General features: G+C 44.8%; 1 protein-coding gene across 2 annotated transcripts in view; it reads left to right on the top strand.

Annotated features, from left to right (window-relative positions):
• Positions 1 to 25,183, top strand: part of SPTBN1 (spectrin beta, non-erythrocytic 1) — a 201,536-nt gene that overhangs the window by 122,512 nt on the left and 53,841 nt on the right. For both annotated transcript variants that reach the window (XM_069768874.1, XM_069768875.1), the window contains 6 exons: positions 12,383 to 12,556; positions 13,402 to 13,493; positions 15,612 to 15,692; positions 18,026 to 18,141; positions 22,113 to 22,225; positions 23,781 to 23,968. In XM_069768874.1, coding sequence (XP_069624975.1) covers positions 12,383 to 12,556; positions 13,402 to 13,493; positions 15,612 to 15,692; positions 18,026 to 18,141; positions 22,113 to 22,225; positions 23,781 to 23,968 — 764 coding nt within the window. The remainder of the gene's footprint in view (positions 1 to 12,382; positions 12,557 to 13,401; positions 13,494 to 15,611; positions 15,693 to 18,025; positions 18,142 to 22,112; positions 22,226 to 23,780; positions 23,969 to 25,183) is intronic.

The following is a 25,183-nucleotide window of genomic DNA, read 5'->3' as shown; positions in this document are numbered from 1 at the left end:
TGTTATCAGTGGGTGTGTAAATGTCTACACAATGAATGTGCATTATTCATCATCTCCAGTCATGTCTGTGTAACACATCGACACACACGGAAGTTAGTATCCTTCAGAATTCTGACTGACGCTAGAAAATTGATAGGTGGGTAGTCATTTGTTGTGACAGACACCACGGTCTATTGCACTTGTTTACATAGCCCCCTTTGTGCCGCACTGTGCAGCTCTGACCCACAGTACAAGTCAGTACTCTACTTTTAGTGTAAATGGATAAATTTAAATTGTAGGATGGCGAACATACCCCAAGTCGCCTCTAGCTGTTGACACCTTAATGACAGGGCCTGACCCTGCAGCTGTGACTCCCCCTCGGTACAAAATTTACCGCAGGTCAACAGGCGTCGACTGATGAGACTACTACTCCCATCAGGCTACGTCTGATGTCACTGATAACAGTGATAGCAGGCACCGCTGATGGGAGAAGCAGTCTCTCGTCAGATGGCGCCTGTGCGCAAATTTAAAAAAAAAATTCATTCAAAATAATTAAATGCATATTCAAATTAAAAAAAAACATTATACTCATCTAACGTCTAATCCTTGATGCCCATGTCCTCTGTAAACAATCAAAAATGATAACCATATATACTCTAAACTCTTGGAGCACCTAGTCTACTCCCGCCTTACCCGTTACCTCTCCATTCACTCCCTCCTAGACCCTTCACAGTCCGGTTTCCGCCCCTACACTTGACAGAAACTGCACCAACGACCTTCTGACAGCAAAATGTAACGGTGACCACTCTCTGCTCATTCTTCTCGATCTTTCTGCAGCTTTTGACACTGTTGACCACCTTCTCTCGCTCTCTAGGCTCCAGTCACTTGGCATTAAGGACACTGCTCTCTCCTGGTTCTCCTCCTACCTTTCTGACCGCTCCTTCAGTGTTCTGTTCTCTGGCTCCACTTCATCTCCTCTTCCTCTCACTGTCGGGGTACCCCAGGGCTCAGTCCTTGGCCCCCTTCTCTTCTCCATCTACATGGCCCCAATTGGACAGACCATCAGCAGATTTGGCTTTCAGTACCATCTTTTTTTTTTTTAATTTAAATAGATTTTTATTAACAATATAAAAAAAGGAGAACAACAGAATGCCATTTACATTGCATTATATCAGATACACATTTTCTTACTTTTAATAAACCCCAACATTACCCCAACTACCCCCCTCCCCCATAAGACAGCTCAGTCTCAATCTCCACCGCACCGAGGCATTATCTGCCTCTTGTAATTTATCCTCTTCCAGGTCTTAGGAAACACGACGCCTATACTCCTCAATCCAAATCAAGCCAAGGAGACCATATTTTATTAAAGAGTTCTATTTTCCCCCTTTTACTGTACACCCCCTTTTCCAATTTTAGACCATGTTGAACATATTGGAGAAATTCCCTTCTCACAGGTGGTTCCGCGTTTATCCAGTTTCGTGCTATTACTTTCCTGGCCATGTAGAGTAGCCTAGCAATTGCAATCTTCCAAGTATTGTCAACTCCAATTTCTTCCACATATCCCAGCACACATACTATCGGGTCTCTAACAACTCTGCACTTATACGCTGCTTCAACTCGGCTCAAAACCACCACCCAAAAGGCAGCCAGTCTCGGACACGTCCACATCATGTGATATATTCCTGCCTTCTCACTCGCACACCTCGGACACCCAGAATTGGCACGCAATCCCGCTTTGTATAACACTTCCGGAGATTTATATACCCTATGCAAAATGTATAGCTGCGAGAGCCTATATGGTTCACTCAAGGATAGTCGCGGAACCCACTCCATCACCGATTCCCAGGTTTCATTTTCCATCGGCCCCACTTCTCTCTCCCACTTAGCTCTCGCCTTTATAGGGAAATCTAGCAGAAATGTGTGCATAAGGTCCTTATACAGAGTGGAAATAACTCCCCTTGTAGTACCCTCACCACACACATACTCCAACACTATATCATCTTGAACCCTGATATCAGCCTTCTTATTCTGAGCTCTAAAGGCATGTCTCATCTGCGCATACTGATATTCCCCTGTGGATCGCAAACCAAATTCTTCCTGCAATTGGGAAAAGGACTTCAGCTCCTGCTGCTGGATTATCTGGTGAACAAAGCAAATTCCCTTATTCTGCCATTCCATCAATCCTCCCAGGGCCTCAAAATCCTTTAAGTTGTGGTTAGACCATATCGGTGTGAATTTAGTCAACCCTGTAACCCCACGAATCTGCCTTAATCTATTCCATAATTTACGAATCAGGAACAGGGTTGGGTATATTTTCCCCAGCGCGCCCAATGAGCCATCCTCCAAACACCTGGCCATCGGTCGTCGGTCCGTCACCTCTTCCAATAGCTGTTGTACTGCACTGGATGACGCCCCTCGCGCCCAGCCCTTCAAATGCTGGCTCTGGGCCGCAAGGAAGTATATTTCCGGGTTGGGCAAAGCCAAACCACCATCTTCCTTGGGTCGTTGAAGCGTCTCCAAGCTAATACGTGGATATTGTCTACCCCATATCAAACTTCTAAAGAGGGCATTAATCTGCCTGAACTTCCCCCGAGGGATCCAAATTGGTGCGTTATGCAGAACATAAAGAATTTTGGGCATAAGGACCATTTTAATAAGGTTTACCCTACCGACGACCGATAGATGTAGCTTATTCCAGGCGTCTACCTTTGCCTTGAGTACCCCCATAACAGGAGTCAAATTTCTTTGCAGAAACTCCACCACCGGCACCGAAATCCATATTCCAAGATATTTAAATTGGGAAACCACCTTCAGCCTCTCATCCCCAACATCCTCACTCACATTCTCTCCTACGTCATCCACTCTAAAAAGAACCGTCTTATCCCAATTAATTGTTAGTCCCGACACAGTACCAAATCTCTCAACAATTTCAACGGCCCCTCTTAGTGAATTGTCTGGATCCTCCAGGAACAGCAAAACATCATCCGCATATAACGCTATTTTTTCCTCTACTTTGCCATACCTAAACCCAGGGACCCCATCCGACTGCCGAATCTTAGCAGCAAGAGGTTCTACAGCCAACGCGAACAGGAGGGGTGAAAGCGGGCATCCCTGCCTAGTACCCCTAGCCAGCCCTATAGGACGAGATAGCTCCCCATTTACTCTAATTCTGGCGGATGGTAATGAGTACAACAGCTGTATCCAGGCCACAAACTGCGGGCCAAACCCCATACATTCCAGCACCTGCCAGAGGTACCCCCATTCGACGCTGTCAAACACCTTGTGTGCATCTAGCGATACAATCACTCTTCGACCACAGTTATCAGACTCTACCTGCAAATTTACATATAACCTCCTCAAATTGATCGCCGTTGATCTATCCGGCATAAAGCCAGATTGGTCCGAATGCACCAGACTCGCAATAACACTAGAGAGGCGGAGAGCCAACACCTTGGCCAGAAGCTTGACATCAATTGTTAGTAAAGAAATTGGGCGGTACGACTCCGGTTTCCCCAAGTCCTTATCCTCCTTTGGAATGACCACTATTATGGCCTCTCTCATAGAGGCTGGCAAGCGCCCACAAGACCTAGCTTCCTCCAATACCATTTTTAATCTAGGAATCAACACTTCTGCCAACCCTTTATAGATCTCAGCGGGTAACCCATCGACCCCAGGCGCCTTCCCATTGGCCATAGACATCAATGCCCGACTCAATTCCTCCTCAGTGATAGGGGCCTCAAGGCTCTCCCTATCTGCCTCACTCAGTCTCGGCAAATCCAGACCTTCCAAGAAAGTCAGTGCATCCTCGACCGATTCACCAACCCGAGAGGAATACAAATCTGCATAGAAGTCCGCAAAGGCTCTCAAAATTTCAGGTGTTTCCGTTATTTTACCTCCACTAGCAGAATCCAAAGAGTGTATATATGAAGAACCTCTCTGAGCAGCAGCCACTACCGACAGCATATGTCCCACTGTTTCTCCCTCCTGATAGAACAATACCCTTTGGAAATCTCGTTTCCTCTCAGCTTTGCCTAGCAGAATTTTTTCCAAATGATTTTGTGCGTTTTTCATTCTTCTCTCTGCCTCAGGGGTTCCCAGTGTGGCCATCCCATCCTCTGCTTCCTTCAACTCCTCAACTGCCGCTTTTTCTACCTCTCTCGTCCTCCGCTTACACCTACTAATGTCCCTAAACAGTAGTCCCCTCAGGTACGCCTTCATTGCATCCCAAATTGTAAGAGCGTCGGCGCTTCCATCATTTAAGAGAAAGAATTCCGCCTCCTCCCGTCCTATACTTTCCAACTCAATACTCTGTAACCAATTAGGATGAATCTTCCATTCTCTCCCACTTAGCGAGCGAGCCCCCTCCAATCTAACCTCTACTTCAATTGGACTATGGTCCGACAAGGCCCTTGGCAGATATCTCACCTCCCCAACCAATGTGTCCAAAATCCTGTTACCCAGAGCCATATCAATCCTAGAGAGTGTGGCATGTGCCGGTGAATAACATGAGTACCCTCTCTCCCCCACATGTCTAACCCTCCACAGATCAATCAAACCTATCTCCTGTATATAGGTGCCAAATGTTATGTGTCCCTCCGACCTATTCTGAGTATTTTTATTTTTATCCCAATATTCATCACAGATGTTATTTAGATCTCCGATAATTATTAACGGTGTCGGTCCCCATTTTTCCACTCGCTCCATTACTTCTCTAATCTTCCTGCTAGAGTAGGGAGGCGGAATATACATCGCGGCAACACACAGCATCACTCCATACAGTATACACCGTAATAGTACATACTGTCCCTCCACGTCCACATATACCTTCACCTCCTCATACTGAACTCCCGCTGGAACCAAGATTGAGACTCCTCTTGCATACGTGGAGAAGGTAGAATGATATCCCCTCTGGATCCATCGTCTATTCAAAACATCCACTTTTTCCCTTACCAAATGCGTCTCCAGCAAGCATATCATTGAGGCCCTTTGGTCTCTTGCATATTGCAAACACGCAGCACGTCTAGATTTCTCCCCTAGGCCTCTCACATTCCAGCACAAAATCTTAAAACGGGTCCCCATCACTTGGCTCATCTTCACTATAAGTATCATCAATTTTGAGCTCAGGCTGTCTAACTACTCTCCCCCCCCTCCCACCCTTCCCCCCTCACATCTAACCATTCCACCTCTTTCCAAGAGTGGGGCATCATCGCCCATAGCGAACACTCCGTTTGGCATTACCTTCCCAACCCTCCTCCCACCACTGTACATAACAGGATTTCAGACATTTTGAAAAATAACGTTCTCAAAACATTTTAACTTAGAATTATTTGCACACACAAGAAGTCTGCATAAACTTAAAATATGTCGCAAACCCTTCCTCCCCCTTTCCCAGCAACCATTACACCATCCCTTTAACTTAATACAATCCAGCTCCCTTCTTCACCACCCATACCCCCTGGTTTGTCAATCACATGACTCTTTTCCAACTGACAGATAAGTAAACAACTTCAGACTCTTCCCACAGTTTCAGTCTCCTTTTCCTTTAAGCTTTTTAGCATTAATATCGATCCACTGGGTAGTGTCCTCCGGCTTCTGGAAAAAATGAATTTTATCAAACGCCACCACCCTCAGTCTTGCTGGGAACATCATGGAATACTGCACACCCAATTCCCTCAGCCGTCTCTTGATACCCGTGAACATCATCCGTTGTTTCTGCACCAGAGTAGAATAGTCTGGGTATATAGCAATCTTTTGACCTTCAACTGTCAGATCCGTCATGTCTCTGGCCTTCCTCAGGATAATGTCTCTGTCTCTATAGTTTAGAATTTTGGCGAGCATGGTACGGGGATTCGCTCCAGGGACAGGTGGTTTCGGTGGGACCCTATGCGCTCTTTCTACCGCGAACACTTTTGTTAGCGCCATATCTCCAAATGTCTCTAACAGCCATTTTTCAATATATTCCGTTGGATTCCTCCCTTCAGCTTTTTCAGGGATGCCCACTATGCGAATATTATTTCTTCTGGACCTGTTCTCAAGGTCCTCATTTTTCGCAGCCAATTCAGCTATTGCTTGAGTGAACTTTTTCTCTGCTTTTTGCAGCTGCACTATATGGTCTTCTGCAGTGCTCACTCTCTCCTCTACCTCCCCCACACGTTTGTCAATCTTCTGCATGGCTGCGTTTATCTGGGCTGTGTCCCCCTTAACCTCCTGTATCTGTATGGTCAGAGATTGTTTACATGAAGAGACTAGCGCAAAAACGTCTCTTAGGGTAGGCTCAGCTTCTGGCGCCATTTCCTCGGGTCCCCCTTCTGCCACCGCCATTTTACTCTCCTTTCTCCCCTGTTGTACCTCATGTTCTCCTGCTGGGCTCTCCTCCTCCTCCTCCTCTTCGGTATCAGCTCCGGCTCCCTCCTCTGCGGCCTCCGCTCTCGCAAACTGCTGGAGCTTTGCCGCTACCTCCATGCGCTTTCTGCATGCGGCGTTCTCCTTGTCTGCCTTTTCCCTCAAGTCGGCGCCATCTTGGATTGCGCCTGCATCCCCGGCTCCCGCGTCCTTCTGCCGTCTCCTGGTCATGTTCGTCGGTTCCAGCGCTACCGAACAGCACCGCCGGCCTCTCCAAGTCTCCCCGCAGCCAGTAAGCCCCCGCAGGGACCAAACAGCAGCGGCTCTGCAGGATTTTACAATATACAGCGGCGGGAGCTCACAGCCGCACGTCCGCTCACATGGACTCTCAGGCCACGCCCTTCAGTACCATCTTTATGCTGATGACACACAACTATATACGTCATCCCCTGGCCTTACTCCTGCTGTACTACAGAACGTCACTGACTGTCTGTCCGCAGTCTCTGACATCATGTCCGCTCTCTATCTGAAACTCAACCTCTCCAAAACTGAACTACTTCTGCTCCCACCATCTACTAACCTCCCAAAACCTGACGTTTCCCTCTTCGTGGGTGGCACCATAATAACACTCCGGCAGCAGGCGAGCTGTCTGCGTGTTGTGTTTGACTCCGATCTCTCATTCACCTCCCATATACAATCTCTTGCCGGCTCATGCCGCTTACACCTAAAGAACATCTTTAGATCAGCCTTTTTCTAACTATAGAAACAACAAAAACCCTCACTGTCGCCCTGATCCACTCCCGCCTGGACTACTGCAACGCTCTATTAATTGGCCTCCCCCTCACTCGACTTTCCCTCTCCAGTCTATCCTTAATGCAGCAGCAAGGGTCGTCTATCTAGCTAATCATTACTCAAACGCGTCCGCTCTTCGCCGGTCATTACACTGGCTGCCCATTCATCACAGGATACAATTCAAAGTACTTGTTCTCACCCACAAAGCTCTCCACAATGCGGCACCCCCTTACATCTCTTCCCTCATTTCTGTCTATCGGCCTAACCGACCTCTGCGCTCTGCAAATGACTTTCGACTTAAGGCCCCTTCACATTTAGCGACGCTGCAGCGATACCGACAACGATCCGGATCGCTGCAGCGTCGCTGTTTGGTCGCTGGAGAGCTGTCACACAGACCGCTCTAGAGCGACCAACGATGCCGGTAACCAGGGTAAACATCGGGTAACTAAGCGCAGGGCCGCGCTTAGTAACCCGATGTTTACCCTGGTTACCATGCTAAAAGTAAAAAAAAACAAACACTAGATACTTACCTACCGCTGTCTGTCCTCCAGCGCTGCGCTCTGCTTCTCTGCTCTCCTCTTGTACTGTCTGGGAGCCGGAAAGCAGAGCGGTGACGTCACCGCTCTGCTTTCCGGCTCACAGCCAGTACAGGAGGAGTGCAGAGCGCAGCGCTGGAGGACAGACAGCGGTAGGTAAGTATGTAGTGTTTGTTTGTTTTTACTTTTAGCATGGTAACCAGGGTAAACATCGGGTTACTAAGCGCGGCCCTGCGCTTAGTTACCCGATGTTTACCCTGGTTACCAGTGAAGACATCGCTGGATCGGTGTCACACACGCCGATCCAGCGATGTCTCCAGGGAGTCCAGCGACGAAACAAAGTTCTGGACTTTATTCAGCGACCAACGATCTCCCAGCAGGGGCCTGATCGTTGGTCGCTGTCACACATAACGATTTCATTAACGATATCGTTGCTACGTCACAAAATGCAACGATATCGTTAACAATATCGTTATGTGTGAAGGTACCTTAACTTCTGCACTAATCCGTACCTCCCACTCCCGTGCTGCACCAATCCTTTGGAATTCTCTACCCCAAAAAGTTAGGACCATCCACAATTTGCATAGTTTTAGGCGCTCCCTCAAAACACATTTGTTCAGAGCGGCCTATCATGTTCCCTAATCAGTTATTTTGTTTGTGTGTAGCCCATTCACTACTCTATCCCCCACTCCCTGAAGATGTCTGGACCATCATTGTAAATACATCATTGTAAATACACACCTGTACTTTGTATCTCCCTTACCTCATTGTAGATTGTAAGCTCTCACGAGCAGGGTTGTCTTGTTTTGCTTTAATTATTGTATTGTTAACATTGTTACTTATGACTGTTGTGTTTAAAGCTGCTATATAAATAAAGATTATTATTTATTATTACCGGTATATTCTATTGTCCGCTGTAGTCCATGTAATCCAGAGTGTCCTATGACGATCTCACTTGTAGAACAGTCCCATTGGACCGGCCGCTGGCTACACACTGACATGAGCATCATCGCTCCCACAATTATAGCACTGAGCTGCCGTGAGAGAAGTCAGACGAGTTCATCAGCTAATGAGCTCAGGTGATCTCACTTTCTCACGCAGCGGTGGTGCCATAAGTGAGATCTCCTCTCTCTATTGGCAGCTCAACGCTATTCACTGCGGCAGCGATGACGCTTCTGTTAGTGTGTAGCCGGCAGCCGGTTAGAGCAGACACATCTCCTGATGTGACTGTTCTACAAGTGAGATGGCCGTGGGACACTCTGGATTACATGTACTATGGCGGACAGGTGATTGTACGGTTGTTTTATTTTTGATTTACAGGGGACATGGGCATCGGTAATTAGGCGTTCATGGGGTATGGTAAATTTAGATTTAATAAAGTCTGTGTCATTTTTTCAAATAAAGAACTTTATTCTGGGTGTATTTAATTTATAAACATTTACTATTGGGTTAGTAATGGGGGCGTCTTATAGACGCCTCGCCATTACTAACCTGGACTTCATGTCAGCTGCCAATACAAGTTGAAAAAAAACAATGAAGGATGCACCATGACTTACCAAGAATGATTACTCTAGAACATTGAAAATGCATTACTGCCATAGAAAATGGGGAAAAAAGTGCTATATAACGTACACATGAAATATTTATTGGCAAAAATTGCTATGAAAAAAGGAAGGTCCTTCGCAAATAGATGGGCCAATATATGTAAGCCCAATTGCCATGTCAAGGCGTCTTTCGTAAATTGGGTCCTTGTCCTCTCGTGGGCAAAAAAGCCTACAATTTATGGGTCAGGATTGGACCAGCTAACTACGGTACTTAAAATCACTTGTGGCGAGTGGGGAGTGCACATGTCCAAAAAGGCTTAATACAAATAGAGAAAAAGACCAGCACATCCAAGCTAGTGTGAAAAGGCACCAACCAAATAAAAGCATACAAGTTGAAAAACCATACAGGATGCACCATGATTTCGAACATTGAAAATGCATTACTGCCTTAGAAAATGTGTAAAAAGGAAAAAAAAAGCTCTATATAATGTACACATGAAAATGTATCTGCCTTTTCCTTTTTTTTTTTTTTTTTTTACCATTTTCTATGGCAGTAATGCATTTTCAATGTTCTAGAATAATCATTCTTGGTAAATCATGGTGCATCCTTTATCGTTTTCCAACTTATATGCTTTTTTTGGTTGAGCCTGCTCACACTATCTTGGATGTGCTGGTGTTTTTCTCTAGCTGCCAATACAAGGCTGACATGAACCCCAATACTATCACCCCACTTGCCAATGCACCTGGGGAAGAGCGAGGCTAAGCTTGAGATTTAACGCAACTTGCTGAAGCGCCATTTCTGGGGCGGCTGAGCACTGATGGTTTTTAGTCTTGGAGGGCACCAATATCCATAGTCCCTTTCTAGGCTATTATCAGCCCGCAGCTGTCTGCTTAGCCTTTGCTGCTTAGATTTTATAGGAAGACTATACATCAATTTTTGGGGGTTCCCCTGTAATGCAGCTAGTAAAGGCTAAGCAAACAGATGTCCGCTGATATTAATACCCTTGGAACCTTTTATGGCTATTGGCTCCTTCACTGAATATTAACATCAGCCCTCAGCCGTCTGCTTTCCCTGTGCTGATTATAAAAATTACGAGAGCCGACGCAATTTTTTTTTTAAATTAAGTTATCGTGGTGCACGCAGATTTCTGCCAGCTGTGGTTTGGTTAAAGCCTATGTAGGTTCATTCTGTTAACGCTCCTATATAGGCTGGGGACTGTGTGTGTGTGTGTGTGTGTATATGTGTGTATTTAACTCTTTACTTACCGGTTTAGTAATGGGGGTGTCTGGCTGACACCTCTTCATTATTAAATCTACTGACAACTGCTGACACCAAGCCCTAATCCGATTACCCTGATGACACTGCATCAGAATGAAAAAGGGTTGAACCAGACTAGCGTCTCCGCAAGAGAAATTGACATGCTGTGGCCTGGAGAGACATGCCGCATGTCTGTCTCCGCAGGTGAGCCTCAGGCGTCTCTGGACCCATAGTAGACATGGGATTTCTTAAAATCCCATCCACTATGCTGTAACATCTGGACGCTTCGGTTTAGACGCACAAGTACGTCCAACCTCTGCGTTTACTGGACTTCTGCACACACCCTTAGGCCCCTTTCACACATCAGTTTTTTGCCATCAGTCGCAATCCGTCGAATTTTGAAAAAAAGACGACTGATGCCGCCGGATCTGTTTTTTTTCTCATAGACTTGTATAAGCGACAGATTGCGACAGATGGCCTCACATTTCATCCGTCGTTTACCGGATCCGTTGAAAATGGTTTGTCCGGCGGCCGGAGACAATAGACAAAGTAATGTTTTTTTGTGTACGCCGAAAAAACGGACAGCGACGGACCCGTCATTGTCCGTTGTTTGCTGGAATGGAAGCCTACGGTGCCGCACCTGTCAAATGACGGAATTAGTCAGATCCGTCCAAAAAACAGGTCCGTCGCATCAGTTTTTCACAATCTGCGACGGATCCGTCAAGCCCATGGATTGTGACTGACGTGACGGCAAAAAACTGATTTGTGAAACGGGCCTTAATGTATATTAGGCTACTTTCACACTTTTTCAATACGTCGCAATGCGTCGTTTAGGGGAGAAAACGCATCTTGCAAAGTTGTCTGCAGGATGCGTTTTTGCCACATAGACTAACATTAGCGACGCATTGCGACGCATTGACACACGTCGCAACCGTCGTGCGACGGTTGCGCCGTGTTGTGGTGGTCCGCGGGGAGCAAAAAAACGTTACATGTAACGTTTTTTTGCTGCCGACGGTCCGCTTTTTCCGACCGCGTATGCGCGGCCGGAACTCCGCCCCCACCTCCCCGCACCTCACAATGGGGCAGTGGATGCGCTGGAAAAATGCATCCGCTGCCCCCGTTGTGCGGCGCTTTCGCTGCTTGCGTTGGTGCGCTGCAACATCGCATAGCGACGTGCGGTGCACGACGCAAGTGTGAAAGTAGCCTTACCCTCAATGTTCACTTCTCAGCAGTGTCAATGGGCCACAATATTCACTAGAGGATCATGGCACCTTCATTGTTTACCCACATATATTAGCTTGGCTTGTATTGCTTGCAGCAGCATTCATTGGCCTTGCTGGTCTCGGGGGTTGGAAGTCCACCAATAACACACATTCATGAATCATTGTGTCCCCCCCAAAGACCCCTTTATCGGTCCTCTTTGTCTCTCCATCTAAAGCCAAGGCAGACAGGATTGATGGACTATGAAACCTTGGCTTCCGTCCTGTCCTTTGGCCCATATTTTAAAAAGTCCTATGGTATATTACTAGTGATAATAAATCATAAAAAAAAAATAAAGAAAAACTGAGCAAATTCTGTAAAAAAAAAAAAAAAGTTCCTTGAAATGTGGATTTGTTTCCATTTTGTGCAGAAACCATATAAGATGTATACTGTGAAAGTGTGCCACAATATTGTGCTGATCCCGCCATACATGGGAATTCCAGATTTATTGATGTTGTGGTATTAGTCTGGGCTGGGGATAATTCTTACTTCTGAAAATCCACTCACGCCTGGCAGGTTTCCAGTCTGGCTTACCAGCCTATTGTTTGACACATCTGCAGTCTTTACATTAGATCCAGCCATTGTTTTGTATTTTTCTACGTAGATGTATTGCCGCCATGACCAATACATATACTTTAATCGCTGGCTTTTTTTTTCTTTAAATACAGCCTAAACCCACCAAGGGAAGAATGCGCATCCATTGTCTGGAAAATGTTGATAAAGCTCTGCAGTTCTTGAAAGAGCAAAGAGTCCATCTAGAAAACATGGGATCACATGACATTGTCGATGGAAACCACAGACTGACGCTGGGCCTCATATGGACCATCATCCTCCGATTCCAGGTGAGATGGATCATGGTGCTGATTCTCCACTTCAATTCTGCGAACGTCTACCTACCAGAATACCCCTTTAACTTCTCAACTATCCACTTTTGCTCCATTCATTCCCCATATGATTTGATCCACAAGAGAAGGCAAAAAACCCGATGTCCATGTTTCTGCCTTCCAGATCTTTCACTAGGTTGTGTTCCTATGAGAGAGGAGTGTGAAATTAAGGCGGTCTACAATGATCTCTTGATTGCTGGTTGATCATTCACATCACCATACTCCTAGGACTACTTAAACAAAATTAAAATAAAATAAAATAAAAAAAAAAAAGTTCTTACACCCGCCAGCTGTATACAAAGCTACGCCTGCAGTGTTTGCGCCCATAACTAGGGTATATGATAAGTCTAAATAATCCACACAAAATGACTGAATACATTCAATTTACCAAAAGAAAATTTTTCCCAAATAAACTTTATTGGAAGTTTTTAGACTTCATTACTTTTCTAACAGACAAGCCAATATTGCTTCAAGTAAAAAGCAAGCTACTGTTGGATAAAAAAAATTGTCCTCCTAGACATAAAAAAATGCAAAATGTACTTTTTAATAGCCCAAAAGTTATAGAAATTTGACCAATATGTGCCACAAAAATTAGAATAGTTCTCTCATAACATTGGTACTCGGGGTCTGTAATTCTACTGCCTGATGCCTGCACCTAGTACTATTAGGCCAGATGTGATCATGCTGAATGGTTTTGCTTTCATACCATGAATTTGTAGCTCACGAATGTGGTAATAAAGCAGTGTGCCACCTGACGGCCATGTGCCGACATCTTCTCAACAAATGCCCTTTGTCTCTGCTAGATTCAAGATATTAGTGTAGAAACAGAGGACAACAAGGAGAAGAAATCTGCCAAGGATGCTCTGCTTTTATGGTGCCAGATGAAGACAGCTGGGTGAGTAGAGATTAAAGGATTAACCCAAAAGATCTTCTTACAGAGTTTAGAGTTTTCACAAAAACAATTGCGCTGGCTACAAGCATGTCCCCCGTAACTGGATTACTGCAATGCTCATAAATGACTGTATTCACAGTCAAATACCCGGGATTGTGGGGATGTGAGGAAATATGCATACATTAGGCGGCGGGTTCACTTACTAATCCAGTGTGCGTGCCAGGGATAGGCCTGACACCCTCGCACATGTACCCTCTTAGAATGAAGGAATTTACTAGTTGCAAATAAGCCTGTGGGTTTTTCTAATGCTGTCTATAGAAATGGACCACCAGAAATATCATTTGGCTCCTGCAGATGTATAGGTCCCGACTCATCAATACCGATATCGTCATCCCTGTCCCCATTGGGGCTCACAATTCCCTATCAGTATGTCTTTGGAGGGTGTGAAGAAACCGGAGAACCCGGAGTAAGACCCACACAAACACGGGGAGAACATACAAAGTCCTGGCAGATGTCGTCCTTGGTGGGGTTTGAACCCAGGACCCCAGCGCTGCAAGACTACAGTGCTAACCACTGAGCCACTGTGCTGCATCACTAGTTTATAATTCACCATTAAGGCTACTTTCACACTAGCGTTAACTGCAATCCGTCACAATACGTCGTTTTGCAGAAAAAACGCATCCTGCAAAAGTGCTTGCAGGATGCGTTTTTTCCCCATAGACTTGAATTGACGACGCATTGCGACGGATTGCCACACGTCGCATTATCATGCGACGGATGCGTCGTGCTTTGGCGGACCGTCGGGAGCAAAAAACGCTACATGTAACGTTTTTTGCTCCTGACGGACCGCATTTTCCGACCGCGCATGCGTGGCCGGAACTCCGCCCCCACCTCCCCGCACCTCACAATGGGGCAGCAGATGCGCCGGAGAAATGCATCCGCTGCCTCCGTTGTGCAGTGCGTTAAACGCTAGCGTCGGAATCTCTGCCCAACGAAATTGCGACGGGGAGATTCCGACGCTAGTGTGAAAGAAGCCTTACCTGTCCGAGGAGAAATAACTTGTCAGCAGCATCTTGGCCTGGTGATGTGTGAGGAGTCTATAGACACCTAACCCCATAGGGTTTCTTTAGTCTCATGTTGTACTTAAAGGGAACCTGTTACTTATTCATGGTGCCCATACCACAGGCAGTATGATTCAGAGCCTGGCTGCTGGATTGCAGACTGGTATGTTTTACTCGGAAGCTCCAATGTTTCAGAGAGAGCCTAGTTTTAAGAGATGTCTGGGGTACTATAGAAATAGATGTGACTGGAACAGGAGCCACCCCTGACTTCCTTCTCCCCACATTGCACCAGTTGATCGACACGTCGGCCTATGTACAAACATGGAAGAGACCTGTCAGTCAGCTAGAGTGGTGCTGGGAGGAGCCGGCCAAGAACGGCGCTGGTTCCAGCCACATCTATTTCTATAGTACCTGGTCGGCTCTTAAAATAGTTTTCTCTGGAACATTTGAACGTATTGGAGTAAAACATACCAGTCTGTCTTTTCCTGTGTTTCCTGGTGTTAGATCTCCATTATTCTTGCTATTAGCTCTATTATATTCATGTTTTGTTACACGATAAAATTGCACTTTATGCTTTGTGGAACTTCCTTTTTTGTATTGGGCAGGGACCTTATAAGAGAGGTGGTTGAGCTGGGCTGAGTGTTGTGTCAGCACTTTAATGTTTTTTTATTTATTTTTAATTTAAGTGCTTTTAACTGTATTTTTTTATGTTTGAGGCTTAAGAAACTTGTCTTTTCACAGGGTTCAGTGATAATAATGATATAATATAGAATACATTCCTTGGCTTTTGTAGTCATCTTATAATTTCTGGATGTTGGATTTGAGGTGTCTGACCAAAGCTTGTTTCCTTCCTCAACTATGAGGCATAAAGGTGTAGGGGAAATTGGGAAGAATAGTGGCCGTCTGATCGAGCCTATGGCGAGGAAATCTTATGGAAATAATGTCTTACTACTAGTAACTTGGAAATTGAGTTATGACATCATTTTTATTGTACTTGGTCCATTGTCCTTAAAATGAGCAGTCAATGTTTTGGATTCTTATAAATGTGTTTGTGTTGCAGGTATCCAAATGTAAATATTCATAACTTCACAACCAGCTGGAGAGATGGCATGGCGTTCAATGCACTCATTCATAAACACCGGTAAGACGAGAAAATGTTTTATATTTGACAGTTTTATTAATGTACTTTATTATTTGTCGCTTTATCCACCCAAAGTAGTTCTTTATAACACTATGCTATCTAGTCTCAAAAGGCCCTTCTACATGACTACACTTAAATCTCTATTAGGCTATGTTCACACATTGCGTTTTTGCATTTATTATTGTGACTTGTCTTCATGAAAGTCATGAACTGTTCTCCACCCAGGCCGGATCTGATTGATTTTGACAAGTTGAAGAAGTCCAATGCACACTCCAATCTTCAGAATGCCTTCAGCCTTGCAGAGCAGCACCTCGGGCTCACAAATCTGCAGACCTGCATGTGACAGTCATGTGTGCCTCATGCAGGCTCTATTTTCCCCTCTTACCATTAAGTAATGTACCAACACTTAAAGAAACAAGGCTTTTTTTAAAGAAAGGGCTAAATACATCTTTATTAAAAACATATAAGAAAATATAGCATGTATTTACGTATGTACATACAGAATATACAGGAAGGGGATAAAAGTACAGGAAAAAAGTGGGCATACCTGGATAAAAAAAAATCTAGCATAGTCTATTGCACTATTATATCCATTCACAGACTCTCATATATCACAAGTGGAATGTAGGAAAGCATGTATAAAGTACAAGTAATACACCATGTAGTTTTAGATGTACATCTTGATCTTGTTCAATGAATCCAAGTTGTAGGACCAGTCATAGCACAGAAATAAATAAAATAAATCACATATCTGTAGAAGTAGTATATAAATGTAGCTACCTGTAATATTAGGCTAATATGCTATTAAGCCCATGTAATCCTAAATATGAGAAGAGTCTTCAGTAAACTACTACAATAATACCGTATAATACTATTGGGCCAAGGTATGACAGATGACCATCCAATCTATACATAAATGGACACACAAAGTAAAACTATAAAGGTAATGTTACCAGCAGTGCAGAGAGCCAGGAACCCACCACACCCGACGCGCGCTCGCTTTAGAAAGCTTCTTCCAGGGAACGATCCTTTTTTGGGTCATATGATATCTGACAGAAGATGTTGGTGTAGTCATTAAGTAATGTAGTGTTACCCACATTGTATCAGATTGATTGTGTTCTTATCCAATGTTAACCTTTTAACTTGCTAAAATCTGATATACAGTTTTACATTTAAGGTATGAAGAATATTAGTGTATTTCAAGGCCTCCTGAATTGTAGATGCATGTATTCCCCATGAAATAACAATTATGTAGCAGGGTCTCATAGGATAAGTCTGTTGATTAACATCACAAATTTCGGACTGTGTAAGTACCCTCCTTGGGTATATGTCCTCCTGATTGAGAAACTAGACTCCCCGAGGCACCTCGATGGGCCATTGAAGACCCCACTACACAAGTTTGTCCTCAGCAGTTCTCCACCGATCTCCACAAGCCTCAACAACAAAATCTGAAGAGGTTGTGCAAAAGGGACCATTAGCTACACAAAATTGACATGATAAATGTATGTAAACTCATAGCGTCCAGTGCTGAACAACGTGTAGGAATGTATAAATCTGTGAGGTGTGCTTCATATTTATGAAGGGTTTCTGGCTCCATTTACTATGAAAACACACATTTAGGGAGAAATGACAGGAATTACAGTAAAATAAATGATTCACATTTGTAGAATAGTTAGAAGTAATTGTAAATGGATCAGGGAAGTGCGAAGTTCATTAATGTGGCAAACTGGGAGTTGTGGTCTATGCAGTCAGAGCAAAGAGGAATTTTCCTAATTAGTTCCTCCAGTCAGTATATCTGTAGGCTGTTCAGCCAGGGTTAAAGGCCTTTAGAGACAGACATTCATTATGTGCCAGGAAATATCTGTTATCCTGCTATTCAGTACGCCATTCATTCTTGTTATTTATCTCCAATAAGTCGTCATTTTGCCACCATGCTTTTTATAATTTAAACCACTTGTCCGGAGTCCAAGTAAAACAGTCTAGATTCGAATCTGATTGTCAGGAAGTCGGTCTGTAATTAAATTTATACTCTGAAAAAAGTGGTTTTTCCTTGTATTTGTAAAGCACATGGATATTGTGACATTGTATTTTTCATTCATTGTAGGCATCGCCATTCAGTTTGCGGTCTAAGATTTAGTTCAGTTTTCTAGAAATCCCATTATCCATTTCATGAGAACAAGAATAATATACAAATTCTGTGTTGATGGTTTCCTGGTCAGGTCTTGGTCGCTGATCTTGGCGCTGTGTGACGGTGTCATTGCATGTTTTATTATCTTTCTGCATTTATTGTTATGACTTGTCTTCATGAAAGTCATGAACTGTTCTCCACCCAGGCCGGATCTGATTGATTTTGACAAGTTGAAGAAGTCCAATGCACACTACAATCTTCAGAATGCCTTCAACCTTGCAGAGCAGCACCTCGGGCTCACAAAGCTCCTGGACCCAGAAGGTGAGCAGCGTAATAAGTACAAGCTGGTTCTAAGAGAATTCATCGCCACAAAGATCCCCTAAAATTATGGCATCTAGAAGGTGTCCTTACAAAGTCTTTAATGGATGTCCCTTGTAAGTGAGTGCAGTTCTCACTGCCGATTGTCTGCTGATTGCCTCCATGGCTACTTCCTGCAAGAAAGATGCTTAGTAGTCCATAATCCCGCTTTGGGTTTATGCACACTTTGTCTCTTTTAGGCAGATTCATCTTAGAAAAGTGCTAAAAAAATGCTTCAAAGAATGAACATAATTCACAGCAACGTAAAAACAACTAGCTGTGCACATGTTCCGTCTTTTGTTACCTCTTCTAACCACTTTAGGTTTCAAAAAAGACGAACACCAGTTAAGTTGTAGTACGTTTTTTTCTTTGGGCGGCTTTGTGTTCACTCTTGGAAGCCGCTGTCTATTTAAAATTTGGTATTAAAAAAAAAAAAAACACGCTGGAAAAACACCAACAAAGATGCTTTAGGAAAAACATGGTGTATCTTCGCCACGGAAAACCCGGTGGGTTCGCTGGCATCTAAAAGACGCAGTGTGCAAATACCCTTAATGTAGCGTCACACATCAGGGTCAGTAACATAAATGCCTATGAGGCTGTGACATTTGTTCAGGAGATCAGCGATCTCCGTGCATCACGGTCTGTACTTGGAAGGCTGTGTGAAAACCCGCCTTAGAGGAAAGTAAAGTTACGTTCCTTTATTCACAGCCCAAATATAAGCTTCTACTTACAGACTACACAAATGAACCCTATGTGAAGGTTGAGCCTGCAGTCGTCCACACCACCCCTCCCCCCCCCCCCCCCCAATGTGATAGCCCATTGTACAGATGGTAGAAAGGGTCAAATGTAAGCGTGACAAAGCAGCCTGACTACACACGGGTAGTCTGTAACCATAGGGACTCATAGGTCTGTGGAGGAGCTGTAAGCAAGAAACAATAGAATATTTTTAAGAGAACCTGTCATGTTGAAAATGCAGTCCAGTCTGTGGGAGCATGTTGTGGAGCAGAAGAGCTGAGCAGTCTGTGGGAGCATGTTGTGGAGCAGAAGAGCTGAGCAGGCTGTGGGAGGGAGCATGTTGTGGAGCAGAAGAGCTGAGCAGACTGTGGGAGCATGTTGTGGAGCAGAAGAGCTGAGCAGTCTGTGGGAGCATGTTGTGGAGCAGAAGAGCTGAGCAGACTGTGGGAGCATGTTGTGGAGCAGAAGAGCAGAGCAGACTGTGGTAGCATGTTGTGGAGCAGAAGAGCTGAGCAGACTGTGGGAGCATGTTGTGGAGCAGAAGAGCTGAGCAGTCAGTGGGAGCATGTTGTGGAGCAGAAGAGCTGAGCAGGCTGCCAGCATGTTGTGGAGCAGAAGAGCTGAGCAGTCAGTGGGAGCATGTTGTGGAGCAGAAGAGCTGAGCATGTTGTGGAGCAGAAGAGCTGAGCAGGCTGCCAGCATGTTGTGGAGCAGAAGAGCTGAGCAGGCTGCGAGCATGTTGTGGAGCAGAAGAGCTGAGAAGACTGTGGGAGCATGTCGTGGAGCAGAAGAGCTGAGCAGACTGGGAGCATGTTGTGGAGCAGAAGAGCTGAGCATGTTGTGGAGCAGAAGAGCTGAGCATGTTGTGGAGCAGAAGAGCTGAGCATGTTGTGGAGCAGAAGAGCTGAGCATGTTGTGGAGCAGAAGAGCTGAGCATGTTGTGGAGCAGAAGAGCTGAGCATGTTGTGGAGCAGAAGAGCTGAGCAGGCTGCGAGCATGTTGTGGAGCAGAAGAGCTGAGCAGTCAGTGGGAGCATGTTGTGGAGCAGAAGAGCTGAGCAGGCTGCCAGCATGTTGTGGAGCAGAAGAGCCGAGCAGTCAGTGGGAGCATGTTGTGGAGCAGAAGAGCTGAGCAGTCAGTGGGAGCATGTTGTGGAGCAGAAGAGCTGAGCATGTTGTGGAGCAGAAGAGCTGAGCAGGCTGCCAGCATGTTGTGGAGCAGAAGAGCTGAGCAGTCAGTGGGAGCATGTTGTGGAGCAGAAGAGCTGAGCATGTTGTGGAGCAGAAGAGCTGAGCAGGCTGCGAGCATGTTGTGGAGCAGAAGAGCTGAGCAGGCTGCGAGCATGTTGTGGAGCAGAAGAGCTGAGAAGACTGTGGGAGCATGTGTGGAGCAGAAGAGCTGAGCAGACTGGGAGCATGTTGTGGAGCAGAAGAGCTGAGCATGTTGTGGAGCAGAAGAGCTGAGCATGTTGTGGAGCAGAAGAGCTGAGCATGTTGTGGAGCAGAAGAGCTGAGCATGTTGTGGAGCAGAAGAGCTGAGCATGTTGTGGAGCAGAAGAGCTGAGCAGGCTGCCAGCATGTTGTGGAGCAGAAGAGCTGAGCAGTCAGTGGGAGCATGTTGTGGAGCAGAAGAGCTGAGCAGGCTGCCAGCATGTTGTGGAGCAGAAGAGCCGAGCAGTCAGTGGGAGCATGTTGTGGAGCAGAAGAGCTGAGCAGTCAGTGGGAGCATGTTGTGGAGCAGAAGAGCTGAGCATGTTGTGGAGCAGAAGAGCTGAGCAGGCTGCCAGCATGTTGTGGAGCAGAAGAGCTGAGCAGTCAGTGGGAGCATGTTGTGGAGCAGAAGAGCTGAGCATGTTGTGGAGCAGAAGAGCTGAGCAGGCTGCGAGCATGTTGTGGAGCAGAAGAGCTGAGCAGGCTGCGAGCATGTTGTGGAGCAGAAGAGCTGAGCAGTCAGTGGGAGCATGTTGTGGAGCAGAAGAGCTGAGCATGTTGTGGAGCAGAAGAGCTGAGCAGGCTGCCAGCATGTTGTGGAGCAGAAGAGCTGAGCAGTCAGTGGGAGCATGTTGTGGAGCAGAAGAGCTGAGCATGTTGTGGAGCAGAAGAGCTGAGCAGGCTGCGAGCATGTTGTGGAGCAGAAGAGCTGAGCAGGCTGCGAGCATGTCCTGGAGCAGAAGAGCTGAGAAGACTGTGGGAGCATGTCGTGGAGCAGAAGAGCTGAGCAGACTGGGAGCATGTTGTGGAGCAGAAGAGCTGAGCATGTTGTGGAGCAGAAGAGCTGAGCATGTTGTGGAGCAGAAGAGCTGAGCAGGCTGCGAGCATGTTGTGGAGCAGAAGAGCTGAGCAGTCAGTGGGAGCATGTTGTGGAGCAGAAGAGCTGAGCATGTTGTGGAGCAGAAGAGCTGAGCAGGCTGCAAGCATGTTGTGGAGCAGAAGAGCTGAGCAGGCTGCAAGCATGTTGTGGAGCAGAAGAGCTGAGCAGGCTGCGAGCATGTTGTGGAGCAGAAGAGCTGAGCAGTCAGTGGGAGCATGTTGTGGAGCAGAAGAGCTGAGCATGTTGTGGAGCAGAAGAGCAGAGCAGACTGTGGGAGCATGTTGTGGAGCAGAAGAGCTGAGCATGTTGTGGAGCAGCAGAGCTGAGCAAATTGATATATAGTTTTGTGGAAAAAGACTTACTATGACTCAAAGTTTAAAAAACCTAAAAATTCATGTTTGTTCTGGGTTTGGCAATACAGGAGGCAGACCTGCTCTGCCATTGACAGCCATTTTTGTATGCACAGCTATACAGGGAAGTCTTAAATCACCCACTTAACACCTGACGCCCAGAGGAAGCAGGAATAGAGATAAATGATTTACAAACTATACTAATTTCCCACAAAATATATATCCATTTTCTCAGCTCCTCCTTTTCTATAGCGTGGAGACTAAAGATTTAACTTTGTGTTAAATGTGACAGGTTTCAAGAATTCCAAAGTTGCTTTAATTTGTTTTTCCCCATGGGTGCAGTGCAGTATAGACAGGGTTACCCTATGGAAAATGTTTATATTGGAAGATTATTTCAATCCTCAAGAATAGACACATGTTTGTTCTTCATAGGCTAACTTGATGTAGACTTTACAAAATCTTTCTTCTTTATACTGTGTCCTTGTCGCCAAATCAAAATAATTGGTTGAGGCCTTTTTGAACTTTATGCTTTTATTCTAGATATAAGCGTGGATCATCCTGATGAAAAATCCATCATCACTTATGTTGTCACATACTATCATTATTTCTCAAAAATGAAGGCTTTAGCCGTGGAAGGAAAACGTATTGGAAAAGTAAGTATTTAAAAGAAAAATGTTGCATTATATTTGTTAATTTAGTAGTTTTCTGAGATGGTGATAAAATAGGTTATCCAGGATCTTACAGACAGGCCATCAATGTTAATCGGTGGGAATGTGACACCCAGCACCACCTACTATCTCCTGTTCCTGGTGTGGTTGGCAGCTGGAAGTTCTCAGTTACGCAGCTACAGTTCCGTCGACAAAATAATGGCCGCAGTTCGGTACTGCACATCTGCCCCCCAGTGATTTGAATAGGGGGTGTATGTGCAATACCCACCCGTGGCCTCTGTTCCTTTGACAGAATTGAGTAGCTCCGGCCGCCGCCGATACCAGGAACACCTAATTTGGGGGAGGAGGGGGGTGCTTTTGTCACGCTTTCACAGGTCAGACATTGATGACCCAGCCTAAGGATAGGCTGTCAATGTTAAAGTTCCAGTCAACCCCTTTTAAGATTACCTCTATTCACTCTGAAATTCCCACACCAGCTAACTTTAGCAATATGGTAACCTTTTTCTGTTAACTGCCTTGCTCAATTGGGACATCATCCTCTCTGAATCATAAAATAGTAAACTTGGGCGAAAAGATTCTTAGGAGTCGTAGTCATTGGCTGCAGGACCAGAACACTGCAAACCTCGGCCCTCCTACTGCATACCCCAGCACATCTACTGATTGCTTGCCGGTCATGTCACGTGTGCTATGTTGCATTGATGACCCAGGGCCTACTCTGGCGTCAATCTGGGACTACAGACATGGTGGCTGGACCATTATTCTGCGAAAGTGTGCACAACTCTTTAAAATAGTCATGCAAGTCACAAGCCGTAAGGAGTCCTGATTCTATTTGATTTGGGCCATTTATATGACAAGTAGAGTTGGAATTGACGGAAAACTGCAGATGTGAAATCAGAACTTGTGGAAATCAAATAGCAATTTGGAAGAAAACCGCGACATGTAGACTTTTTCTTTTCTTTTTTTTTGGGGGGGTGAGAATCATGGCATAATGGAAAGAGCATGTAAACTCTACCTCCGTGGAGAAAATATTACACTCGCCATTATTGTGATACTCTGAATTATATGATAAACGGTTTCTCCTGTATGGGATGTTAAAATAATCAGATTTTTAGATGTATCGACTGTATGCATTCAAGAATCCTAAATGGCCAAAGTGTTCAGTTCTTTGAATCCCATTATTCCCACTTTGTCACAAACGTCTTACTGTTACGGTATCTTTCCTTGTTTGTTATTATTGCTGCCAGCGCCATGTTGTTGGCTTTTGTGCTCTTTATTCCAAACTGGAAAGACCAGTTTAGTTTCCTTGACTCAAACTCTGTTATACTGTTTGTAAAATTCATCCAGTTTTGTTTTAACAGCCCTAGTTTTATATTTTATAAACGCTTTAGTATTTTTGTTTTTTATTGCAAGTTCCATCAGTCAGCATGCATCATGTCATTGTCCTCTAGAAGAATTTACGGCAGGAATTCTTGCCTCCACCACAGATTAAAAGTTGTAAGGCGTTTGTGAAGTGTCCAAACAATTTTCTGTGTATTTACAGGTGCTAGACAATGCCATCGAAACCGAAAAGATGATTGAAAAGTATGAATCCCTAGCATCCGACCTCCTTGAATGGATCGAGCAAACTATCATTATCCTGAACAACCGGAAATTCGCCAACTCACTGGTTGGTGTTCAACAGCAACTTCAAGCGTTCAACACCTACCGTACAGTGGAAAAACCACCAAAGTAAGAAGAGAGAAAGGCTGTGCCTAATAAAAGAGAGAATCCCTTTTTTTTTTCTCTAATGTATGGTCATGTTCCCACGTAGTGTAAACGGTGTTTTGTTTTCATGCAGAAAATTCCACTTTTAACAGTTCAAGCAAATTACCGTAGATATGATTTGACGAAAGCTCGCGCCCACTGTGCATATAAAAATAGTTGAGAAACAAAAACGGAGACACAAGCAGCCATATGGTCCCATAAAATACACTCTTTATTAAATATAAAAATCACCAGACAAAAAACAGGTGTACAGAGGGAGGGTAAAAGTACGCACAAATGGTAATGGCAAAAAACAGGCCTGAAAGACGATCCATAAACCACACTGCTGAACTAGCAATATGCTAGAAAGAAATTCCCCATATCACATGGTAAATAGATTGTACATTATACATTGTATATGGGGCAAGTGCCCTCATGCAGGGAATTCTGACATCTAAGCACAATGTAGCGGTGTACTTACAGCAGACAATGGTGGTCCAGGGAACGACCAGGCAGGCCTGACCCCAACGCGCGTTTCGGAGCACGCCGCTCCTTCATCAGGGGGTATTTAATAAAGAGTGTATTTTATGGGACCATATGGCTGCTTGTGTCTCCGTTTTTGTTTCTCATATATTTATTGGCAGCTGGCCCCTATTATCTATCCATATATAGCATATACTATCTTGTAGACTCCATCGTGTTACTATACAGGTCCTTCTCAAAAAATTATCATATAGTGTTAAATTTCATTATTTACCATAATGTAATGATTACAATTAAACTTTCATATATTATAGATTCATTATCCACCAACTGAAATTTGTCAGGTCTTTTATTGTTTTAATACTGATGATTTTGGCATACAACTCCTGATAACCCAAAAAACCTGTCTCAATAAATTAGCATATTTCACCCATCCAATCAAATAAAAGTGTTTTTTAATAACAAACAAAAAAACCATCAAATAATAATGTTCAGTTATGCACTCAATACTTGGTCGGGAATCCTTTGGCAGAAATGACTGCTTCAATGCGGCGTGGCATGGAGGCAATCAGCCTGTGACACTGCTGAGATGTTATGGAGGCCCAGGATGCTTCAATAGCGGCCTTAAGCTCATCCAGAGTGTTGGGTCTTGCGTCTCTCAACTTTCTCTTCACAATATCCCACAGATTCTCTATGGGGTTCAGGTCAGGAGAGTTG

Source organism: Ranitomeya imitator, chromosome 5 (genome assembly GCF_032444005.1).
Source record: "Ranitomeya imitator isolate aRanImi1 chromosome 5, aRanImi1.pri, whole genome shotgun sequence".
Taxonomy (NCBI): domain Eukaryota; kingdom Metazoa; phylum Chordata; class Amphibia; order Anura; family Dendrobatidae; genus Ranitomeya; species Ranitomeya imitator.
This window is presented reverse-complemented; position numbering and strand designations above follow the sequence as displayed.